Below are 21,177 nucleotides of genomic sequence, written 5' to 3' on the forward strand. Positions count from 1 at the left end.
ACAAAAAAATAAATAATTGTATTCATTCCTAATTCTTACGCGTTTTAATACATAGGTTGAAATACATACCTAAAATGGAGGTTTGTAAAGGCTGTCCCATCACATGTGCTGGCCAGGAAGATCTTTTCTCCATCTCTATCTTCACCACCATCCTCTCAGTTTTTCTATGCTTTGGGGGGAGTTATTCTGCAGAACTGCAAATGGCATTATAATTTTCATACTCTTTCGGGGCAGTACCAAATTTCAGAATGTGAAATGTGGAATCTGCTTCCACTGGCCAATCCCTCTGACTACCACATTTCTCACAATACGGTGTGCCCTAGAATATATTAGAGAAGGGGTAATTGCAGCCTAAATTAGAATTATTCCAAACGTTTCATTCTAAGTAGCTGAAATAACAGACTATCTGTTGTCATTGATGTGGGATTCTGTCACTGGAATATAGAAATGGGTGAGCAGCCACCAACATGAAGGATATCCTTTAGCACCTAATAGATGACATCCTGGCGGTACAAGTCCTCAGTCAAAAAGTTTCTTCAGGCTGCTTTCATGTAAAATGCGGACATCAAGGGTCATCCCAGGCCAGTTGGGTACATCATCTACAATGTTGTATTCTACATCAAACACAACTTGAGTGTTAGTGTGATGCTGTGGTTCCTCTTCCTATTCACATAAACATCCTCATTAATGATGGGAGCAATGATCTTTATGGGAGTGTCATTGATTGCACCAACAACTCCCAGAAAGCCTATTATCTGCTTAAACTGGGTTTTCTTCTGTCAGATAATGAGGGGTGTTGTTGCCAATGAAACGGATTATGTGTGGCGCTGTAAGAGCCGTAACTGTTTAAGATAACTCAGTTAATTGGTGGGATGGTCCCAAATCATCAGCAGCACACTGTTGCATTTTTCCTGTGACAAGGAAACGAAGCGTCATGACTACCTTTGTGTCGGCTGAGATGGTGTTGTTGTGTAAAGTTGATTGTGAGATGTTACAAAGATGATGCCTGCTCTGTCCATTCAATATTGTTTGACTAACTGAAAGTTATGAAACACTTCCAAGACATTCTTCCTCTCTTGGAAGTTCCACAAACATCTTAGTCTTGTCAGTGTCATCATATGTCCCTAGTGGCAACTACTAACCAGTTGAGAGACCTATGGAGCCATCTTAAATAACCGGCATAGTAAGAGTGATTCCTAGCCTCAAGAAATTTGATTACTTGTGTTTACACTTAGATCTGACAATAGGCCCAAATGGGATTACAGGGAAGGTGATCAGAGACTGTGCCCACCAGCTTGCAGTTATCTTGCTGACATTTTTATCAGGTCCCTGTCCACAGCTTTACACCAACCTGTTTCAAAACTGCCATCATTGTTTCTGTACTCTAAACAAATATTGACCTATGGCGCTAACTTCCATCTTTGTCAAGTGCTTTGAGAGGATAATGATGAAGCACATAAAATCTGCCCACCCTCCAAACCTGAACCTGGACAAAAAGGTTCACAGAGGACGCTATCATCCCAGCCCTTCACAAGACTGGCACAACTTAATAAGAGACATACCAGTGTGAGATGTGTCTTCACTGATTACAACTCTGCATTCAATACTATTATCCCCAGCAGCTTAGTGACCAAACTTCAAGACCTGGGTCTTAGCAACACATTATGCGCATGGATCAGAGACTTCCAGAGTGACCACCACAGAGAGCGAAACTGACCCCTCATCAACAGTGGCTTGTAAAAGTATTCATACCCCTTGAACATTTCCACATATTGTCACATTACAACCACAAACATAAATATATTTTACTGGAATTTAAATGAAAGACCAACAGAAAGTGGTATACAATTGTGAAGTGGAAAGAATATTATACATGATTTAAAATATTTTTTACAAACTTTTGTGCATAAGTATTCAACCCTCTTTACTCTGAGTGCAACCAATTGCCTTTAGAAGTTGCCTGATGATTGCTAATGACTAAATAGAGTCCACCTGTGTGTGATCTAATCTCAGTACAAATACAGCTGCTCTGTGACGACCTCAGAGGTTGGTTAAGAGAATATCTGGGAGCAAAAAGCATCATGAAGTCCAAGGAACACACCAGACAAATCATGGATACATTTGTGGAGCAGTTTAAAGCAGGCTTATTTAGGCAAGCCTAAATAGGCATAAAAAGATTTCCCAAGCTATGAACATTTCACAGAGCACTGTTCAGTCCATCATCTGGAAATGGATAGACTATGGTACAACTGTAAAACTACCAAGACAAGGCCGCCCACCTAATCTTACAGGCCGAACAAGGAGAGCACTGATCAGAGATGCAGCCAAGAGGCCCATGGTAACTCTGGACGAAGTGCTGAGATCCACAGCTCAGGTGGGGGAATCCGCCACTGGACAACTACAAGTTGTGCACTGCACATATGGGGTCTTTATGGAAGATGGACAAGAAGAAAGCCATTGTTAACCATAAGAAGTCCCATTTGCAGTTTGACAGAAGCCATGTTGGGGACACAGCAAACATGTGGAAGAAGGTGCTTTGGTCAGGCGAGACCAAAATTGAACTTTTGGCCAAAATGCAAAATGCTACGTGTTTTTGAGAACTAACACTGCACACCACTCTGAACACACCATCCCCACTGTCGAATATGGTGGTGGCAGCATCATGCTCTGGGAGTGGTTCTCTTCACCAGGGACAAGGAAGATAGTCAGAGTTGATGGGAAGATGGATAGAGCCAAATACAGGGCAATCTTGGAAGAAAACCTGTTGGAGTCTGCAAAAGCCTTGAGGGTAGGGCAGAGGTTCACCTTCTACCAGGACAACGCTCTAAACATAAAGCCAGGGCTACAATGGAATGGAATGGCCCAGTTAGTCCAGACCTAAACCCAATTGAGAATCTGTGGCAAGATCTGAAAACTGCTGTTTACAAACGCTCTAAATCTAATCTGACTGAGCTTGAGATGTTTTGCAAAGAAAAATGGGCAAAAATTTCCATTACTGGATTTGCAAAGCTGGTAGACATACCCTAAAAGACTTGCAGCTGTAATTGCAGGAAAAGGTGGTTCCACAAAGTATTGACTCAGGGGGGCTGAATACTTTTACTCGGTTTTGCTCTACTCGTCATTGTACATGTTGTGTTTCCACTGACCCACTGACGGGTGGAGTTATGGTGGTAGAAGCCCTGCCTCCTGCTATCAGTGTAATGCGCTGTGCTGCTATTACAGTGTAACATTGTCACATGAAAGTAATCTGCTTGAAACAATAAAAAATGAAAATAAATAGGAAATAGAAACATAATAATCATAAGTAAACAAATTACAATAATGTTTGTATTATTGTACATGGAAGAATGTCTTGTTTATGTTTCTTTTTTGCATAAAATGAGCCACTAGGATAATTATCTGGACCACAGCTCAACCAGAACTTATAAAAGGGACAGGGATTCTAATGTGGGGAAGGTGTGACAGCAGAAGCAGAGAGTAGATGCGCTGCTGTCTGGATTAGCAAAGCTCCAAAGTTTGCCAAAAGAAGTTACAATTTTGGGTTTTACGAGGAAGATTTTGTCTCAGCCATGACAATAACGAGAACAGGGGCTATAAAGCACAAAACCAAAGACTTTTGCCCGGGGTGAAGTTAGTTTTAGGTTCTGTATTGGATATTCGTGCTCCGTGGATTCAGCGGAGACTTCTTCCCGTTTGATCCGATAAAGACAGTCTGATTACAGGCAGCTGCTCTCTGCCTGCTCCCTCCTCCTGCAGACCCTGGTTTACTTAAGGACCAATACATTTCCGAACCAAGCACGCTGTTTCCTGGTGGTATTGTTTTGTGTTCTTTGTGGGAAATGTGTGTGCATCTGAACGGCTGATTTTGTGTGCTCAGCTGGGTAAGGATGTTTCAAAATTCAGTGCGCACTGCTTGTGTTTAATACAGAAAGCTCTTGTGTCCTTTTTCCTTTCAGCCTTTATGCATGGTTTATAATTTGTAAATTCGTACTTGTACTCGTCGTCTTCTGCTTATCCGGGACCGGGTCGCGGGGGCAGCAGACTCAGCAGAGACGCCCAGACGTCCCTCTCCCCAGACACCTCCTCCAGCTCCTCCGGGAGGAGCCCAAGGCGTTCCCAGTTCAGCCTAGAGACATAGTCCCTCCAGCGTGTCCTGGGCCGTCCCCTGGGTCTCCTCCCGGTGGGACGTGCCTGGAACACCTCCCGAGGAAGGCATCCAGGAGGCATCCGGCTCGGGCATAGATGCCCGAGCCACCTCAACTGGCTCCTCTCGATGTGGAGGAGCAGCGGCTCTACTCCGAGCCCTTCCCGGAGTGCCGAGCTCCTCACCCTATCTATAAGGGAGTGCCCGGCCACATGAGGAAGCTCATTTCAGCCACTTGTATCAGGGATCTCGTTCTTTCGGTCATGACCCAAAGTTCATGGCCATAGGTGAGGGTAGGAACGTAGACCGACCGGTAAATTGAGAGCTTTGCTTTTCGGCTCAGCTCTCTCTTCACCACAACGGACCGGCACAGTGCCCCCATTACTGCGGCAGCCGCACTGATCCGTCTGTCGATTTCCCGCTCCATTTTTCCCCCACTCGTGAAAAAGACCCCGAGATACTTAAACTCCTCCACTTGAGGCAGGAACTCCCCTCCAACCTGAAGAGGACAGGCCACCCTTTTCCGGTCGAGAACCATGGCCTCGGACTTGGAGGAGCTGATCTTCATCCCAGCCGCTTCACACTCGGCTGCGAACGGCCACAGCGCATGCTGTAGGTCTTGGCTAGAGGGGGCCAGCAGGACCACGTCATCTGCAAAAAGAAGAGATGAAATCCTCTGGTCTAGAAATCCTGTCCATAAAAGTTATGAACAGGACCGGTGACAAAGGGCAGCCCTGCCGGAGTCCAACATGCACTGGGAACAGGTCCGACTTAGTGCCGGCAATGCGGACCAAACTCCTGCTCCGCTCGTACAGGGACCGGATGGCCCCTAATAAAGGGCCCCCAATTCCATACTCCTGGAGCACCCCCCACAGGGCATCACGAGGGACACAGTCGAATGCCTTCTCTAGGTCCACAAAACACATGTGAACCGGTTGGGCAAACTCCCATGAACCCTCGAGCACCCTGTAGCGGGTATAGAGCTGGTCCAGTGTTCCACGGCCGGACGAAAACCACACTGCTCCTCCTGAAGCCGAGGTTCGACTATCGGCCGGACTCTCCTCTCCAATACCGTGGCGTAGGCCTTACCAGGGAGGCTGAGGAGTGTGATCCCCCTATAGTTGGAACACACCCTCCGGTCACCCTTCTTATGAAGGGGGACCACCACCCCAGTCTGCCAGTCCAGAGGCACTGTCCCCATCCGCCACGCAATGTTGAAGAGGCATGTCAACCACGACAGCCCCACAACATCAAGAGACTTGAGGTACTCAGGGCGGATCTCATCCAACCCCGAAGCCCTGCTACCGCGAAGCTTTTTAACCACCTCGGTGACTTCAGCCTGGGTGATGAAAGAGTCCAAACCCGAGTCCTCAGCCTCTGTTTCCACCAGGGAATGTGTGATGGCAGGATTGAGGAGATCCTCGAAGTACTCGTTCCACCGCCCAATAATGTCCTCAGTCGAGGTCAGCAGCCTCCCACCCCCACAATAAACAGTGTTGGCGAAGCACTGCTTCCCCCTCCTGAGGCGCCGGACGGTTTGCCAGAATCGCTTCGAGGCCAACCGGTAGTCCTCCATGGCCTCACCAAACTCCTCCCAGGCCCGACTTTTTGCCTCTGCCACAGCACGGGCCGCGGCACGCTTGGCCTCACGGTACCCGTCAGCTGCCTCATGTTTTTCTTTACATGTTATTCAAGAAATACTAATCTTCTCAATTACGGTGGCGCAGTTGGTAGCACTGTTGCCTTGCAGCAAGAAGATCCTGGGTTCAATTCCCGACCAGGGGTCTTTCTACTTGGAATTTGCATGTTCTCCTTGTGCACGTGTGGGTTCTCACCAGGTACTCTGGCTTCCTCTCACAGTCCAAAGACATGCCTGTTAGGTTAATTGGTCACTCTAAATTGCCCTTAGGTGTATGAATGAGTGTGTGCATGGTGGTTTGTGTGTTGCCCTGCGATGGACTGGTGACCTGTCCAGGGTGTACCCTGCCTCTCGCCCATAGACTGCTGGAGATAGGCACCAGCTCCCCCGCGACCCACTATGGAATAAGCGGTAGAAAATGACTGACTGACTAATCTTCTCAATTATCAATTGAAAATGTTTATTTGAATCACAGTAGTCAAACCCTCTGAGCAGCTTTTTGCACGTTTCCCTTTTTTAGTTTTTTATATTTTGTTTGTCTTTGATGATGAGCTACTGGGCTTTGAAGTTAGAATGCCTCCTTGCCATCACCCTAATCTTTAGCTCAGATTGCCGGGCCTCCGGCTGGGGCGCTCCTAAACATTATTATTACTTCCAGTCAAAAGAAACAAGTTGGTCCAATTACAAGATTACTTTAAACCTAAATCTGTCAGAGGTATGAATCATTTTGGGCTTAATTTCAGATGTGTGTCAAACTATGATACTGCAGTTAGGGATGCAACATTGCACTTTCTTTAAAACTGAAGACAAGTACCACATTTACATGTAAGTACTTACCGACACCGAGTACCGATCTGAGTACGGATTCTAAACCACAATCCTAAAGACCATTCTGAAGAGTGTCGGCCTTGTCAGTGAAAACATCTTCCGACAGACACTGCACACTGCTGTACTCCATAGAGGCAGATCAAGGAGGAACCAACATCTGAAGCAGGGAGACTAAAGCCCACTTGGGCCTATGCAAAATCTCATCTGGGCAATGTGAGGTAAAGAAGGAGACCTGTTTTGCCCGAAGGACACCAACCCTGTGGTTAAGCATGGCGGTGTCAACATAATGCTTTGGGGGTCTTTTTGAGCCAACAGGATACGCTGTCTAGTCAAAGTAAATGGCATCATGAAGAAGGATTACATCAAGATTCCTTGCAACAATATCAAACAGTCTGCAGAGAAAGTTGGTCTTGAGCAACATTTAAATTTTTCAGCATGACTGAGACTTAAAACACAGCGAAAGTAGTAAAGAAATTGTGCGCCAATAAATGTAAAATAACTTTTTGTCACGGCCCAGACAGAGTCCTTGCTTAAATGTGATGGACGATCTGTGCAGGGAGCAAAGGATTAGGGGAATGTCAAGGAGCCCTTCCTGCAAACGTTTCTCAACAGTTATGCAGAGATGAAATTACACAACGGCGGACCGTTTAATAATTAGGTAATCTCTGAAGAGAGCTAGTTGCATTGGATTTATGGGTATCAGTGGAGGGGGCAGAATACAATTACACATCACTATTTAAAGATTTTTAAGACTACTTTTTTGTTCTACTTCACAATGATGTGCTACTTTTTGTTGATCAATCACACCAATTTCCCCAAAAAATGCAAATTCAAGTTTGTGTGGGTGCTCGGGCCATATCCCGGACTGGTGGGCCCCAGTCTTGTGGCCTATTGCTCCTGGAGGTGTGTTGGGCTCTGGTGGGTATCCCCATTCTAGACCTCCCAAGAACTGGCCCCCCAGGGTGAAATATAATGTGCCCCTGGCTGTCAGGGGGTTGCTCAGTGTCCTGCATCTTGCTCTGTGCATTTTTGACTTGTGGGTTGCTGCTCTTGAGCCTTGCTGACGACCTACTTCTGTGCTAAGCGTATGACCTTCCCTGCGGTGATGCTTTATGTCTGGCTGCCCGGGAGCTGGGTCTACAGGTCCTTCTCAAAATATTAGCATATTGTGATAAAGTTCATTATTTTCCATAATGAACTTTATCACAATATGCTAATATTTTGAGAAGGACCTGTACCTGCCCTTTGCTGCTATTAGGTGCTGTGGATTGCAGGCCATTTACCGTTCTTGCCACACTTAGAAGTGTATACCTTCAGGCTACAAACTCGCACTCACACTCACAACTCAGCATACTCAGGGAAGGCGTAATGGCAGAATTGAGGAGATCCACAAACTACTCCATCCACCGCCTGATAATGTTCCCCATCGAGGTCAGCAGCTATCTCCACCTCCACTGTAAACATTTTGGTGAAGCACTGCTTCTCTCCTCTAAGCTGCCAGAATTGCTTTGAGGCCGACGGGTAGTCCTTCTATGAACTCCCAGGCCTGAGTTTTTGCCTCTGCCACAGCCCAGGCCGCATGGTACCTGTCAGCTATTTGCATGCTACGTATGCAGGACTGCTGCAAACTCTATGGCACATTGCGACTGTCCACGGTCTCTGCATGCTCATCCAGGAGTGAATGCTGCAAATCACTGGCTCGATGCAATCTGCTGGATTTCCTTAGATAGAAAACGTCTTAATTTGAATAACAAAATGAACTTGACTGCAGTTTGATAACTAGGATCTAATAGGAATGGATGTACTTGACTTGGAATCTGTATGATTCGACTGAACTGACTTTGTAAAGTGTCTTGAGACAACGTGTTTTAAACTGGTGTAATATAAAGTGAATTGAATTAGCACACCACCTTCTTATGTTTGCTGTCTCCCCTGCAGCAGAGTTAATCAGGGGGTATAAATACTTTCGCAAGGCACTGTAAACATTATCATTTACAATGAATGCTTTACAAAGCCAGCATGGGCCTCAGACTGATGTGTGTGGTGCTAATGGAGAAAAAACGAACTGTGCTGCACAGCAATTCTCAAGCAATGTTTATATCTGGGGATCAAATTATTTTATAAAGACATTTAGTAACTTTCTCCAACTTCTATACCACATGCACACAATACACAGAATAAAAGAGGTCAGACAGTAAAATGGATCTGAAGCATCAGACAAGTGTTCAGGTCACAGAGATGCAGACACATGGATGGGAGATTTGGTACGTTCTGTGAGTGGAGGGTCCTTCAGCATTTTCTAACAGATTATTGGTGTGTGGAACATCTCCCTTTCCCTACTGACAAGCCAGAACAAATAATTCAATGTTCTTGAAATGTTAGCACTGTGACTGGCAACTCCTTAGTAAAACCTCCAATAGACACAAAGATGGTGCAGTCCAGCAACTTTTCACAAAGTTGCTGGACTGCAGTTATTCAGCTAGCAGCATCTGCTTCCTGAACACCGCATTCATGATCGATGAAATATATATTTACAGAGAGAAAGAAACAGGTGGCATGAATGTGTACACAAAGTAAGTTCTGAAAAACAATCAAAACAAATTGAACCAGTCAGTGGAGTGCTCAGACGCTGAGCTGGATGGCTGAAAGAAACAGCCTTCTCTCAGGCAGAGGAATGCAGTGTTCCCTGCTCCCGGTCTTCCCGTTCTTCTTCATCCATTTTGCGTCCATGTTTCCGGAAATATTTGTAGCGTTGAACATACAGTTTTATGAGGTTGCTGACTTTGACTGGGTTGATTTCTCCAGTACGGCTGTGGCAGATCTGAGACAAAGACAGAGCGTTAACCCTGGTTTCACTAAATTAATACCACATTGCTTATGCAAAGATCGAAGAGATTTCAGTTTTTCCTGCTGAGACTGACCTTATGCACAGCTTTCCTGAGGATATCTTTATACTCTTCCTTATTGATGTCTTTGCACTGGTAGTAAGGTTTGATAGCTAGCTTCACCTCCTCCACTGCCCGCTCCTGGGTGTGCAACTTCTTCAGATACTGACAGAACCAAGTAGCAGTCATGTTAGAATAACAATCAATATTACAACTACAATCAATACTACACATATGATAAATATGAAATACTTAAAAAATTTGTAAACAAGGATTTCTGTGTAATATTGGTTCCACATTAATATTCAGGACTGGCACACTTAAGCAGAGCTCCTCCTTTAGTTACAGTGCTGGCCAGAAGGTTACATTCCCTCATCATTAGAATTAATCTTATTCCTTTCCCCCTTTCAATCCAAATCTAATTAATTTACAAATCACATTTATAGACAGCACGTTTGCCCAAAGTGTACAATAATAAGTCAATAAAACATATAAAACAGAAATGTCAAACACTCAAAAATAGAACAGAGTCATTAAAAACAGCATGTCAACTCACGGCGGGCCAAACGCTATAGAAAAAAAGAGGAGGAAGAGACGATGCCTGTCTAATATATAAAGGCAAGGTATAAGTTTGGAAGCCACAATAGAAGAAGCTCGATCTCCTCTAAGTTTCCGCCTAATTTTTGGGACACACTAAAAGCAGCTAGTCGACAGATCTAAAGGCCCACAAAGGAAGATAAGGCTGGTTTAGACCATTAGGATGATAAAATGAATTCTGTAATGCACAGGGAGCCAATGAATGGAGGAAGGTAGGTAAGATGTGCTCATATCTGTGTGGACTTGTTAAAAGATAGGCCACAGCATTCTCAACTATTAAAAACAGATAAACTACATGGTAAAACTAAGTTGAGAGTGTGCTCCTGCTGATGTGTAGGATGTTCATTGCAGAATAGTTGAAATTATTCGTTTAAACTGTTCTTTATTTTTTAGGGTGGTATGATTATACAACCAAATATTTTAAAAACTCAATTTGTTGTTAGGAGTTTGAATTTATTGAGGATTTTCGGATCAACAAAATATTTACACAGGCTCAGATAAATAAATACACCCCACCAATATTTTATTATAATTACTTCATCAAACCACCAGCAAAGTCCTGGCCCAACTGTCAAGCCTGCCAACCCGTCACCCCTTGTTCCCCAGGAGCAGAACCACCCAGCAAAAAGGAGGAGGCACAGAACCACAAGACGTCATAGCCCAAGCCCCCACACAAACATCACCACACCAGCAGGGCACTTCAAGATCCCCCAAAGTTGTCCCCAGCCCAACCGTCCCCCCTGAGCCAGTCTGGGTGCAAAGGCAGGAATAAAAAGAAGGCCATGCCACCCCAAGCCTTGCTCCAGCTAGGTGGAGTGTGGGATAATATTAGTTTGCAACAAATTGTGCTTTTTATTGTACGATGGGTTAAACAGCTCACCCTTGAAATTGAGAGTTTGTGGCCTCATGTAAATAAAAGACAGAAATAAAGTAATAAAATGTAATGTTTATATATTATATAATGAAAAGAATCATCTAAAGCTCAACATGTCATGTCTCTGCAACAATGTGCTGGATAATAATCCCAAACTTTTTATCTTTGTTTTTTATAAACTATTTTAGAGTACCAACTATTACTACGTTACCCTGCGATGGATTGGGTGTTCACTGCCTCTCGCCCGTAGACTGCTGGAGATATGCACCAGCTCCCCCGTGACCCACTATGGAATAAGCGGTATAAATAAATAATAGAAGTCTACCAGCTCATGGTTCTAATTTATTTCCCTCTCCAAGTTGGTTGAAAATCTGTGCATAAAGACACTGAGAGCCAAACTGTTCCTTCTGTGGAGCGCAACATTACAGCTCATCATGTTGAGGTTTTCTTACATCTGAACCCAGGTTTGTTTATGATCATGTGTTGTCTGCGAGAACACACCTCTCGGAGACAACACACACCTTTGTCTGCAAAGCTGTTGTTAACATTGCGTTGTTAAGTTAAGCTAACTTGTAAAAGCACAGATGACCATGACAGGACTAACATGACACCATTTAGCCATACCTTATCTGAATCTTTGTTCTCATTTTCCCATCCAGCTTCGCCAGAGCTTCCTGTCATTCCTGACAGCCCCACAGGCAGCATAGGCGGTGGGGTCTGTGCACATCCACCTCCTAGGGACGAGTGCAGGTGAGAAGGGGGAGTTTTGGTGCATCCCACCAGTGGGAGAGAGCTGTGGAGGATGAACTGGGCTGGGCTCAGACCAGGAGGTGGAGCCACAGTCGGAGGTGGAGGGATCTGGGCGGAGGAAGACATCGAGGAGGGAGGAACATGATGCTGGGATTGGTTCTGGTTGGCTTGGGACAGGATCTACATGTGAGAAATCAAACCAATGAACAATTAGAGGTTCAGTAAAAAGAAATATATATATATATTTTGTTAGGAGTAAATATAGGGGGATCCCTTTTTTAACTTTCGGGATTTTGTTTTGCGTGTTTCTTGGTGTCACTCACCTGACTGGTTGCTTGAATGAACTCCTGTGCTTTTGCCCTGCTGGCAATATTGGCCTCCTCCATTTTGAAGAGCAGAGCAGTCACTGACAGAATAATGAGTTACACAGCTTCAGGTAAACAAAGCATTCCTATACATCCTCATACAAACCGTACATTAATATCAATGTGATGTAGCACATGGCAGGTGCCTGTTAAGAATTAAAGTAAAGGGCAAAACTGAATTCATGCAACTACTTTTGTCCTACATGTAAACATTAGAGATCCTCCAAGAAACTGACTACTGACCATTAGTGGCGGATTTTCAGCTAGCTAAGCCCTTACTGGTGACCAGACAGTATGAAACTCTAAAATCCAATCTTTAATCCGTCTGCAAACTTAACAGGGTTGGGGGTGACACCAACACTCTTCAGTGTGGATGTTGTTACTAACTGGAAAAGTTTCAAAGGAAATGGTAATTTCTACGTTATGTTAAGGCACGACTGCAGTTCAAGCTGCAGGACGGGGAGCCTAATTTTCACCAAATAACAGGAAGGCTGAACCTTTCAAGCAACGTTTTATCCTTTTTAGAGATATTACCCTATGGACATTCTGGAATTGGGAAATGCTGGCAGCCTTTTGTTTAGATAAGATTTTCCACTCTTTAAGTTAAACACATGTCTTTAGCATGTTATATTATCATACTAAAGGAAGTTTAAAATGCCAGATCATTTAGGGTTTGTTTGAACTGGTTGCTGCAGATTCCCGCTCACACTGAGCCAGATTCTGCTGGAAGTTTCCTTCTCTAAAAGGTAGTTTTACTTTCCACTGTGGTGAAATACTGTTTCAGTATGAAGGATAGCTACACAGTTTACAACTCTATGCAAGCAACACTCCACATGCTCGCTCAGGAGGAGGGATTGCTGCATGGTCAATGATTCAATGTAATCAGCTGGGCCTCCTAGGATGGAAACCTTTTACCAGGTATGGTATTTAATCTGACTGCATTATAACTAGGATCAAATTAGAGTCCCTGTAAATCTGTTGCCAGTTGGCGCAACAGATCTCCTATTCACAATTTCAGTTAATCTAAATTAAATTAAAATGATTGTTCATGGTTGAACGTAATAAAATATTTTAAGTGCTGCTCTAGTAGATCGTTAAGAGAAATTAGAATTAATTATAATCTGTACACAATTAGATTAGCCCGATTTAAAATAGTGTTTTACAAATACAGCTCATAATACTGAACACTTTAAAGCAGCATTTCCAACTTCTTATTATGGCATTCTAAGGAGTTATACAAATTTTTTCAAGATTTGTGTTTCTGAATAATTCAGAAGAGCATGGCTATGAGTAGGAACTTACAAGCCAAGACACCTCCAGTTGTACAGTCCACTCCGGTCTGAAGACTCCAGGGCAGAGTAGGTGCTGCTGGTGGAGGCGGAGGAGGAGGTGGCGGCAGCTTGCTGGCAGAAGAGGAGGATACAGAGGAAGAGGAGGAGGGGTCAGCTGAAGAGAGAGACAGTGAAAGGGAGGCAAGACCTGCTGATGAAGATGAGCAAGGAGGTGAGGCCAAAGATTTTGGCATCTCATCTGGAGGTGCGGGCTTTACAGTCTGTGTAGACAGGGTGCTTCCGAGGCCAGCTCCCTGGGGAGTGGACAGACTCGATGGACTAGACGCTGATGGAGAAGGGGTGTTTTGATTTGGGCAGTCTTCAGCTAGAAAAGTCGGCTCGGGGGTCTTACAACTGCTGTCCACAGTCTGAGAGTCAGGTGAAGACTCCCTGGTGCCCCGCAAGGGTGCATTAGATGGAGGAGGCGTGTGTGGCGGAGAGAAGGAGGGCGGGAGAACACTGGTGGAGGAGGATGTAGAAGATGACGAGGATGAGGAACAAGGTGGAGGGCCACCTTGAGCTGTATGTGGACTAACTGATTTGCTCCCGTCTCCAATGGCTGATGGAGCATCAAAAGAGGCTCCGCCCCAGCCTTCTGATGTCGATTTTGTTTGGCTGCCATCAGCAACAACCAAGCCAACTGTTCCACCTTTCTTACTGTTTTTCTTGGCTAAGCGGCGGCGGCGTTTGGTTGCCAGAGATGATGAGGGGGAGGATGCCGAGGAAGAAGTGGATGTGATGGAGCTTGGTTTTGTCTTCTTGGACTTCAGTCCAGCAGGGCTGGTTAAGGATGATGGCGGCGCAGCCAGGCTGCTTCGTTTTCCCATACCGGCCAGATCTTTAGCCCGGCCACCTAAGGACAGTGGCTCTGAGCAAGGCTTCAGGAATGGTGACCTGCTTTCATTGTCTCTACAGAACACTACGGCAATTGAGCCACCCACCACTGAGCCCCCGGCTCCCCCTCCGGAACCCCCTGGTCCTAAAAGGTCCATACTTAGTTTTCCAGAACCCACTGAAGCCCCTGTGGTACTGCTCACTCCCTCTCGCACCAGCACAGACACTTTGGACTGAAGTTTTCCTTTTCGATGGCCGCCACTTTCTTTCTTGGATTTGCCAGAACTAATTAAATCCTTTCTGCTGCTTTTATCCCGGACTTTGTCCTTTCCTACTTTTCTGACTCTCTTTGCTGATGAGAGGTCGGGAGCGATGGAGGCAGGACCCGAAGTGACCGTTAGTGAGGAAGGGCCTTTGCCTGTTGTTCTATTAGAAGAAGAAGATGAATCTGATTTCTTTATTGTGTGAGACTTCTTTTTTGGGTGACTTTGTCTGGCTATAGGGGAAGGTTTGGCTTTAGGGGTTGGGACAGGTAGTTCTAAAGGCAGAGCAGCAGGAGGTGTATCCTCCAAAGATGGGTAATCTGAGTCCAAAGCTTCTCCGTCCAAAGACAACATGTCAATCTCTAATTTGTCCGAGTAGCGGTCTGACTCATAGCCATGATACCCGGGTGGGGAGAGCGACCGTGATGGGCTGCAAACACCTTCCCGGTCCTCCGTGTCTCCAGTCGATTGCCATTTTCTCCTCTTCCTGTCCTCCATGGGACGGCCAGGAGACGTTGCCAGTCTTGGGGAGCCGGGGACTGTGGTGGTGGTAGTGGTGGTTGTCACTGTAATGGTTCGCTTAATAGCAAAGAGGTCAGACCCGTTGAGGTCTTGAATAGACGGTGGGACAACAGGGCGACCATCCCTTCGACGCTCCCTTTCCTGCTGCCTCTCTCTACCACTTTCCCTCTCTTCCCTACTGCTTTTGGACCTCTTTGGAAGGCCCCGCTCTCTGCTGCTTGAGTGCTGTTTTCCCTTCCTTTCCCTCTCCCTCCTTCTAGAACTGGAATCTCGCACTCTCTCATCTTTACTGCGACTGCTGCTGCGATTATGATGTCTGTCTCTACCTTTATCTCTGTCTCTGCCTCTATCCCTTTCTCTGTCTCTGTGACTTTTTCTGTCCCTGTCTTTATCTCTTTCCCGTTCCCTGTGTCTTTCTTCGGACAGACTAGAAAAGGAGTGTCTAGAGAGTACTTCTTTTTTTGAAGAGTGATGGGAAGCTTCTGGGCTGCTGTGTCGTCTTTTCTTTCCTTTCCGACTACTGCTCCAACTGTTCACCCTTGTTTTAACCTCCTTCCCATCCTTATGTCCTCGCTCTTTCTCGTTGCTCCTCTCCCGATCCTCCTCTTTGCCCTTCCTCCTCTTTTTCTTTCTGACCACCTTTTCTCCTGGCTTTCTTTCCTTGCTTTTCTGTCTGTCGTGGTCTTTAGAACTTTTGGAGGTTTTGTGATTCTTGCTTGTGTGCTCTACAGGGGGAGTGACAGGGGAGGTGGATGTGGAAGCTTGAGGAAGGGAAGGCGGCAGTGATGGCTGAGAAGAAAGAGGGGAAGAGGCAGGAAAGGACAGATATCTTTCCTTCCTCCTGCTGACCAACTTCCTTCTCAAATCCCCCACTCCAACAGCAGGCTCATCCTCAAGCTCCCTGTCATCTTCCCAGTTTCCCTCTGCACACACAGACACAAACCCATCTCCATCCAGCACCCGGAGAATGCGCTCTGGTTTGGAACCAAAGAATGACATTTTGGCGGAATTCAGAGTAAGGGGTTCCTCTGAAAGTTTATTTTTAGCTCCATCTCTGTCAGCAGCTCCAACTATCTCCCCCTCCTCTATCTCAGAATGATCAGAGTCAACACCTTCCCTTTGCCCCCGGGCTTTGGAGCTGCGGCTTTCCACCCTCCTCCGCAGAGGCAGCTTGCTGGTCAGACTGAGGCTCAGTGGATCGGTCAAAATCTCTGTGGAATCTGGAGGCTCTTCATCTTTCTCATCATCATTTATTTCAACATGTTTCTCCAGGATCTCCTCTCTGTCGAGCCTAATGTCCACATCTGATTGTGGAGAGCCAGTGGGATCAAAAGGGTCATATTTCTCCCCATCCCCTTCCTCCCCTGCCGGCTTTCCCTCCTTCTCTCCATCAGTTGGGCTGTAAGGATCGTACATCCCCCCTTTCCCATCATCATCTTCGAAACTAACACTCGCCTGCATTGCCGTGTGAGAGAATTGCTCCACTGAAGTGTTATTAAATGTAAATGTGGCAGGAGGCAGTGTGGAAGTAGAAGAAACCCTGGCCACCTCACTGAAACCTTTTACATTGTTTTTATACACTGAGGTATTGGCACAAAGAGAGGAGGATGAAGACAATGGTGAAGATGGCTCAGACGAAGGCGGTGACGGAGACGAGGAGGGTGAGCAGGGAGGAGGGCTCCTGGCGGTCTCTCCAACCTCAGCTGGGGAAGAGGAGGGTGAAGACCTCCTTTTGAAGCCTGGTGCTGAAATCGAGTCCATGGGTCAGGAAAACCGGTGTATAACGGTCAGCCAAGGTCACATAAGGTCCAGGCACAAACCTGGCAGAGAGGAAACACAAAACCTAAATAATAAAAAATGCACAGCTGGAACTTTTCATATTTTGTAACATCACAACCAAAACTTGAATTTGCATTTTTTGGGGAAATTGGTGTGATTGATCAACAAAAAGTAGCACATCATTGTGAAGTAGAACAAAAAAGTAGTCTTAAAAATCTTTAAATAGTGATGTGTAATTGTATTCTGCCCCCTCCACTGATACCCATAAATCCAATGCAACTAGCTGTCTTCAGAGGTTATCTAATTATTAAACAGTCCACCGTTGTGTAATTTCATCTCTGCATAACTGTTGAGAAACTTTTGCAGGAAGGGCTCCTTGACATTCCCCTAATCCTTTGCTCCCTGCACAGATCGTCCATCACATTTAAGCAAGGACTCTGTCTGGGCCGTGACAAAAAGTTATTTTACATTTATTGGCGCACAATTTCTTTACTACTTTCGCTGTGTTTTAAGTCTCAGTCATGCTGAAAAATTTAAATGTTGCTCAAGACCAACTTTCTCTGCAGACTGTTTGATATTGCTGCAGGGAATCTTGATGTAATCCTTCTTCATGATGCCATTTACTTTGACTAGACAGCGTATCCTGTTGGCTCAAAAAGACCCCCGGAGCATTATGTTGACACCACCATGCTTAACCACAGGGGTGGTGTCCTTCGGGCAAAACAGGTCTCCTTCTTTACCTCACATTGCCCAGATGAGATTTTGCATAGGCCCAAGTGGGCTTTAGTCTCCCTGCTTCAGATGTTGGTTCCTCCTTGATCTGCCTCTATGGAGTACAGCAGTGTGCAGTGTCTGTCGGAAGATGTTTTCACTGACAAGGCCGACACTCTTCAGAATGGTCTTTAGGATTGTGGTTTAGAATCCGTACTCAGATCGGTACTCGGTGTCGGTAAGTACTTACATGTAAATGTGGTACTTGTCTTCAGTTTTAAAGAAAGTGCAATGTTGCATCCCTAACTGCAGTATCATAGTTTGACACACATCTGAAATTAAGCCCAAAATGATTCATACCTCTGACAGATTTAGGTTTAAAGTAATCTTGTAATTGGACCAACTTGTTTCTTTTGACTGGAAGTAATAATAATGTTTAGGAGCGCCCCAGCCGGAGGCCCGGCAATCTGAGCTAAAGATTAGGGTGATGGCAAGGAGGCATTCTAACTTCAAAGCCCAGTAGCTCATCATCAAAGACAAACAAAATATAAAAAACTAAAAAAGGGAAACGTGCAAAAAGCTGCTCAGAGGGTTTGATTACTGTGATTCAAATAAACATTTTCAATTGATAATTGAGAAGATTAGTCAGTCAGTCATTTTCTACCACTTATTCCATAGTGGGTCGCAGGGGAGCTGGTGCCTATCTCCAGCAGTCTATGGGCGAGAGGCGGGGTACACCCTGGACAGGTCGCCAGTCCATCACAGGGCAACACACAAACAACCACACACACACTTATTCATACACCTAGGGGCAATTTAGAGAGACCAATTAACCTAACAGGCATGTCTTTGGACTGTGAGAGGAAGCCGGAGTACCTGGTGAGAACCCACGCATGCACAAGGAGAACATGCAAATTCCAAGCAGAAAGACCCCTGGTCGGGAATTGAACCCAGGACCTTCTTGCTGCAAGGCAACAGTGCTACCAACTGCACCACCGTAATTGAGAAGATTAGTATTTCTTGAATAACATGTAAAGAAAAACATGAGGCAGCTGACGGGTACCGTGAGGCCAAGCGTGCCGCGGCCCGGGCTGTGGCAGAGGCAAAAAGTCGGGCCTGGGAGGATTTCAGTGAGGCCATGGAGAAGGACTACCGGTTGGCCTTGAAGCGATTCTGGCAAACCATCCGGCGCCTCAGGAGGGGGAAGCAGTGCTTCGCCAACACTGTTTATAGTGGGGGTGGGAGGCTGCTGACCTCGACTGAGGACATTATCGGGCGGTGGAAGGAGTACTTCGAGGATCTCCTCAATCCTGCCATCACGCATTCCCTGGTGGAAACAGAGGCTGAGGACTCGGGGTTGGACTCTTTCATCACCCAGGCTGAAGTCACCGAGGTGGTTTATAAGCTTTGTGGTGGCAGGGCCATCCGGTCTCTGTACGAGCTGAGCAGGAGTTTGGTCCACAATGTCGGCACTAAGTCGGACTTGTTCCCGGTGCATGTTGGACTCCGGCAGGGCTGCCCTTTGGCCGGGCACTCCCTTGGAGATAGGGTGAGGAGCTCGGCCATCTGGGAGGGGCTCGGAGCAAAGCCACTGCTCCTCCACATCGAGAGGAGCCAGTTGGGGTGGCTCGGGCATCTATACCGGATGCCTCCTGGACGCCTTCCTCGGGAGGTGTTCCAGGCACGTCCCACCGGGAGGAAGCCCACGGGACGGCCCAAGACACGCTGGAGGGACTCTGTCTCTCGGCTGGCCTGGGAATGCCTTGGGCTCTCCCTGGAGGAACTGGAGGAGGTGTCTGGAGAGAGGGACGTCAGGGTGTCTCTGCTGAGTCTGCTGCCCCCACAACCCGGTCCCGGATAAGCGGAAGACCACGAGTACGAGTACAAAAAACAGATTTTTTAACTGAAATATTCCATTACTTTATTATCTTTTGAGTTATGCCTGTCTTGTTTATTCTCAGAAACAAACTTCTTGGATGAAAGAAAATAATCAGAAATCTAAATCTAACAGGGTTATGAATAATGTTGGGGCTAACTGTATGTGTGGCAGAAAACTCAATGCATATCACCCTAAAAACAACACCCCACTGTAAAACATAGTGGTGGCAGCATCTTCCTGTGGGGGTGCTTTTCTTTATTGGGAACAGGGAAGATGGTCACAGTTGATGGGAAGACTGATAGAGCTGGACAATCCAGGTTAACCTTCCACCCGGATGCGTCTAAATATACTACCAGAACCACAATGGAATGGTTTGGACCAAAGCATATTCATGTGTTAGAATGGCCCAGGCAAAGTCCAGACTTAAATCAAATTGGAGAATCCGAGGCAGGACTTAAGCTGATGTTTACAGTGGTTCTCTTAGCAAACTGTACTCGAGCTGTTTTAGAAAGAATGGAAAATATTTCAGTCTGTTGAAGTTCAAAGCTGCTCGAGACATAAATATCTGCAGCTGGAATATCAGTTAAAAGGTGGTTCTTCAAAGTATTGTCGAGGGGGGTAGTAGGGGGGCATGCAAATGCTGTCAGATGTTTTCTTTGTGAAGCATTTTAGAATCGTGTATCATTTTCCTTCTACTTCGCATGCTTTACACTGCTTGTCAGCCTCCGTAGCTAAATTATTACTTTTATATTCGGACCTAAAGGATCTCTAGCATGTAGCTGTACAGACACTGCTGTTAGCATTACTGCTGACGCCGCTGGCTGGCTGCTGGCCGGCCTAATCATTTTTATAGATAAATACCGTATTAATCTATAAGAAAAAAAAAACAACTTTGTCCCTACTGAAAAAAAAAATCTATTTCGTGTCTAACTGATTAGTTCCAACAAAACCATTCACAGCAGGTAAACATTCGGCTAGCAGGGTAGCCGCTTTACCTTGACAAACCCATGTAGTGAGAAGGGCTGTGTGCTAATATGCTACCTTGACTCGAACAGTCTTCAGTCTGACGGCGAATCTTCCGTCGTTCATCCACCTGAACTATTTTAGGACATTAAACAAATCCTACAATCACAGCTTTAGCTGTTAATATCGTTTCAAAAGCAAAGGAGCTCTGTTTCATTAATCGCCGCCATCTTCCCTCCCCTGAAGCCGGACGAAAAAGAATCATGGGAGACTGAGTTTTTGTTTTATTATTTATTTATGATCTACACAAAATGTCAGATCCAGTTACAGGAATGTAAAGTCATTTCAATCCGATCCGATCCTACAGACAGATTTTAGGTCAATTGCATACAGTCCAAATTGATTCTTGATTTTTTATTCAAATTGTTAAAAACTTTTCTATAAAGGAAATGCTAGCAGATTGCATTGAGTCTTTAGTTTTGCAGCAATCTCTCACACTGAACATGTATGGAAATGGTATTGAATAGAAATAACTTTATTGTCCCTCAGTGGGGGAATTCAGGTGCGTCATCAGCAAAGTGAAAGACAAACAGAAGCACACAGATGTACATAAAGATATCAGTTTTAATAAAAACTAAGAAAATAAAAGCCGTACGTATAGTGAGATAGTGCTGCTGAGGTCCTTTAGATGTGTGGTCTTGTACCACACAGGTTCTGGTACCACAGAGGTGTGGGGTGTGCCCTCTAGAGGGCACGTGGTGTCATGACTCCGGGGATTGGGAACCCTCCTGATATTTATTTTGTAGATATATT

At 45.6% G+C, this 21,177-nt stretch overlaps 1 protein-coding gene across 1 annotated transcript; it reads right to left on the bottom strand.

Moving 5' to 3' along the window:
- Positions 1 to 8,690: 8,690 nt before the first annotated feature.
- LOC124864546 (splicing factor, arginine/serine-rich 19-like) lies at positions 8,691 to 20,604 on the bottom strand. Its single transcript, XM_047359365.1, has 6 exons — positions 20,443 to 20,604; positions 13,385 to 16,852; positions 12,041 to 12,123; positions 11,592 to 11,897; positions 9,533 to 9,661; positions 8,691 to 9,432 (listed from the first exon to the last, which is right to left on the bottom strand). The coding sequence occupies exons 2-6, from the start codon at positions 16,791 to 16,793 to the stop codon at positions 9,274 to 9,276; spliced, it is 4,086 nt and encodes a 1,361-aa protein (XP_047215321.1). The 5' UTR covers positions 16,794 to 16,852; positions 20,443 to 20,604; the 3' UTR covers positions 8,691 to 9,273.
- Positions 20,605 to 21,177: the final 573 nt, after the last annotated feature.

This window comes from Girardinichthys multiradiatus, chromosome Y, assembly GCF_021462225.1.
Source record: "Girardinichthys multiradiatus isolate DD_20200921_A chromosome Y, DD_fGirMul_XY1, whole genome shotgun sequence".
Taxonomy (NCBI): domain Eukaryota; kingdom Metazoa; phylum Chordata; class Actinopteri; order Cyprinodontiformes; family Goodeidae; genus Girardinichthys; species Girardinichthys multiradiatus.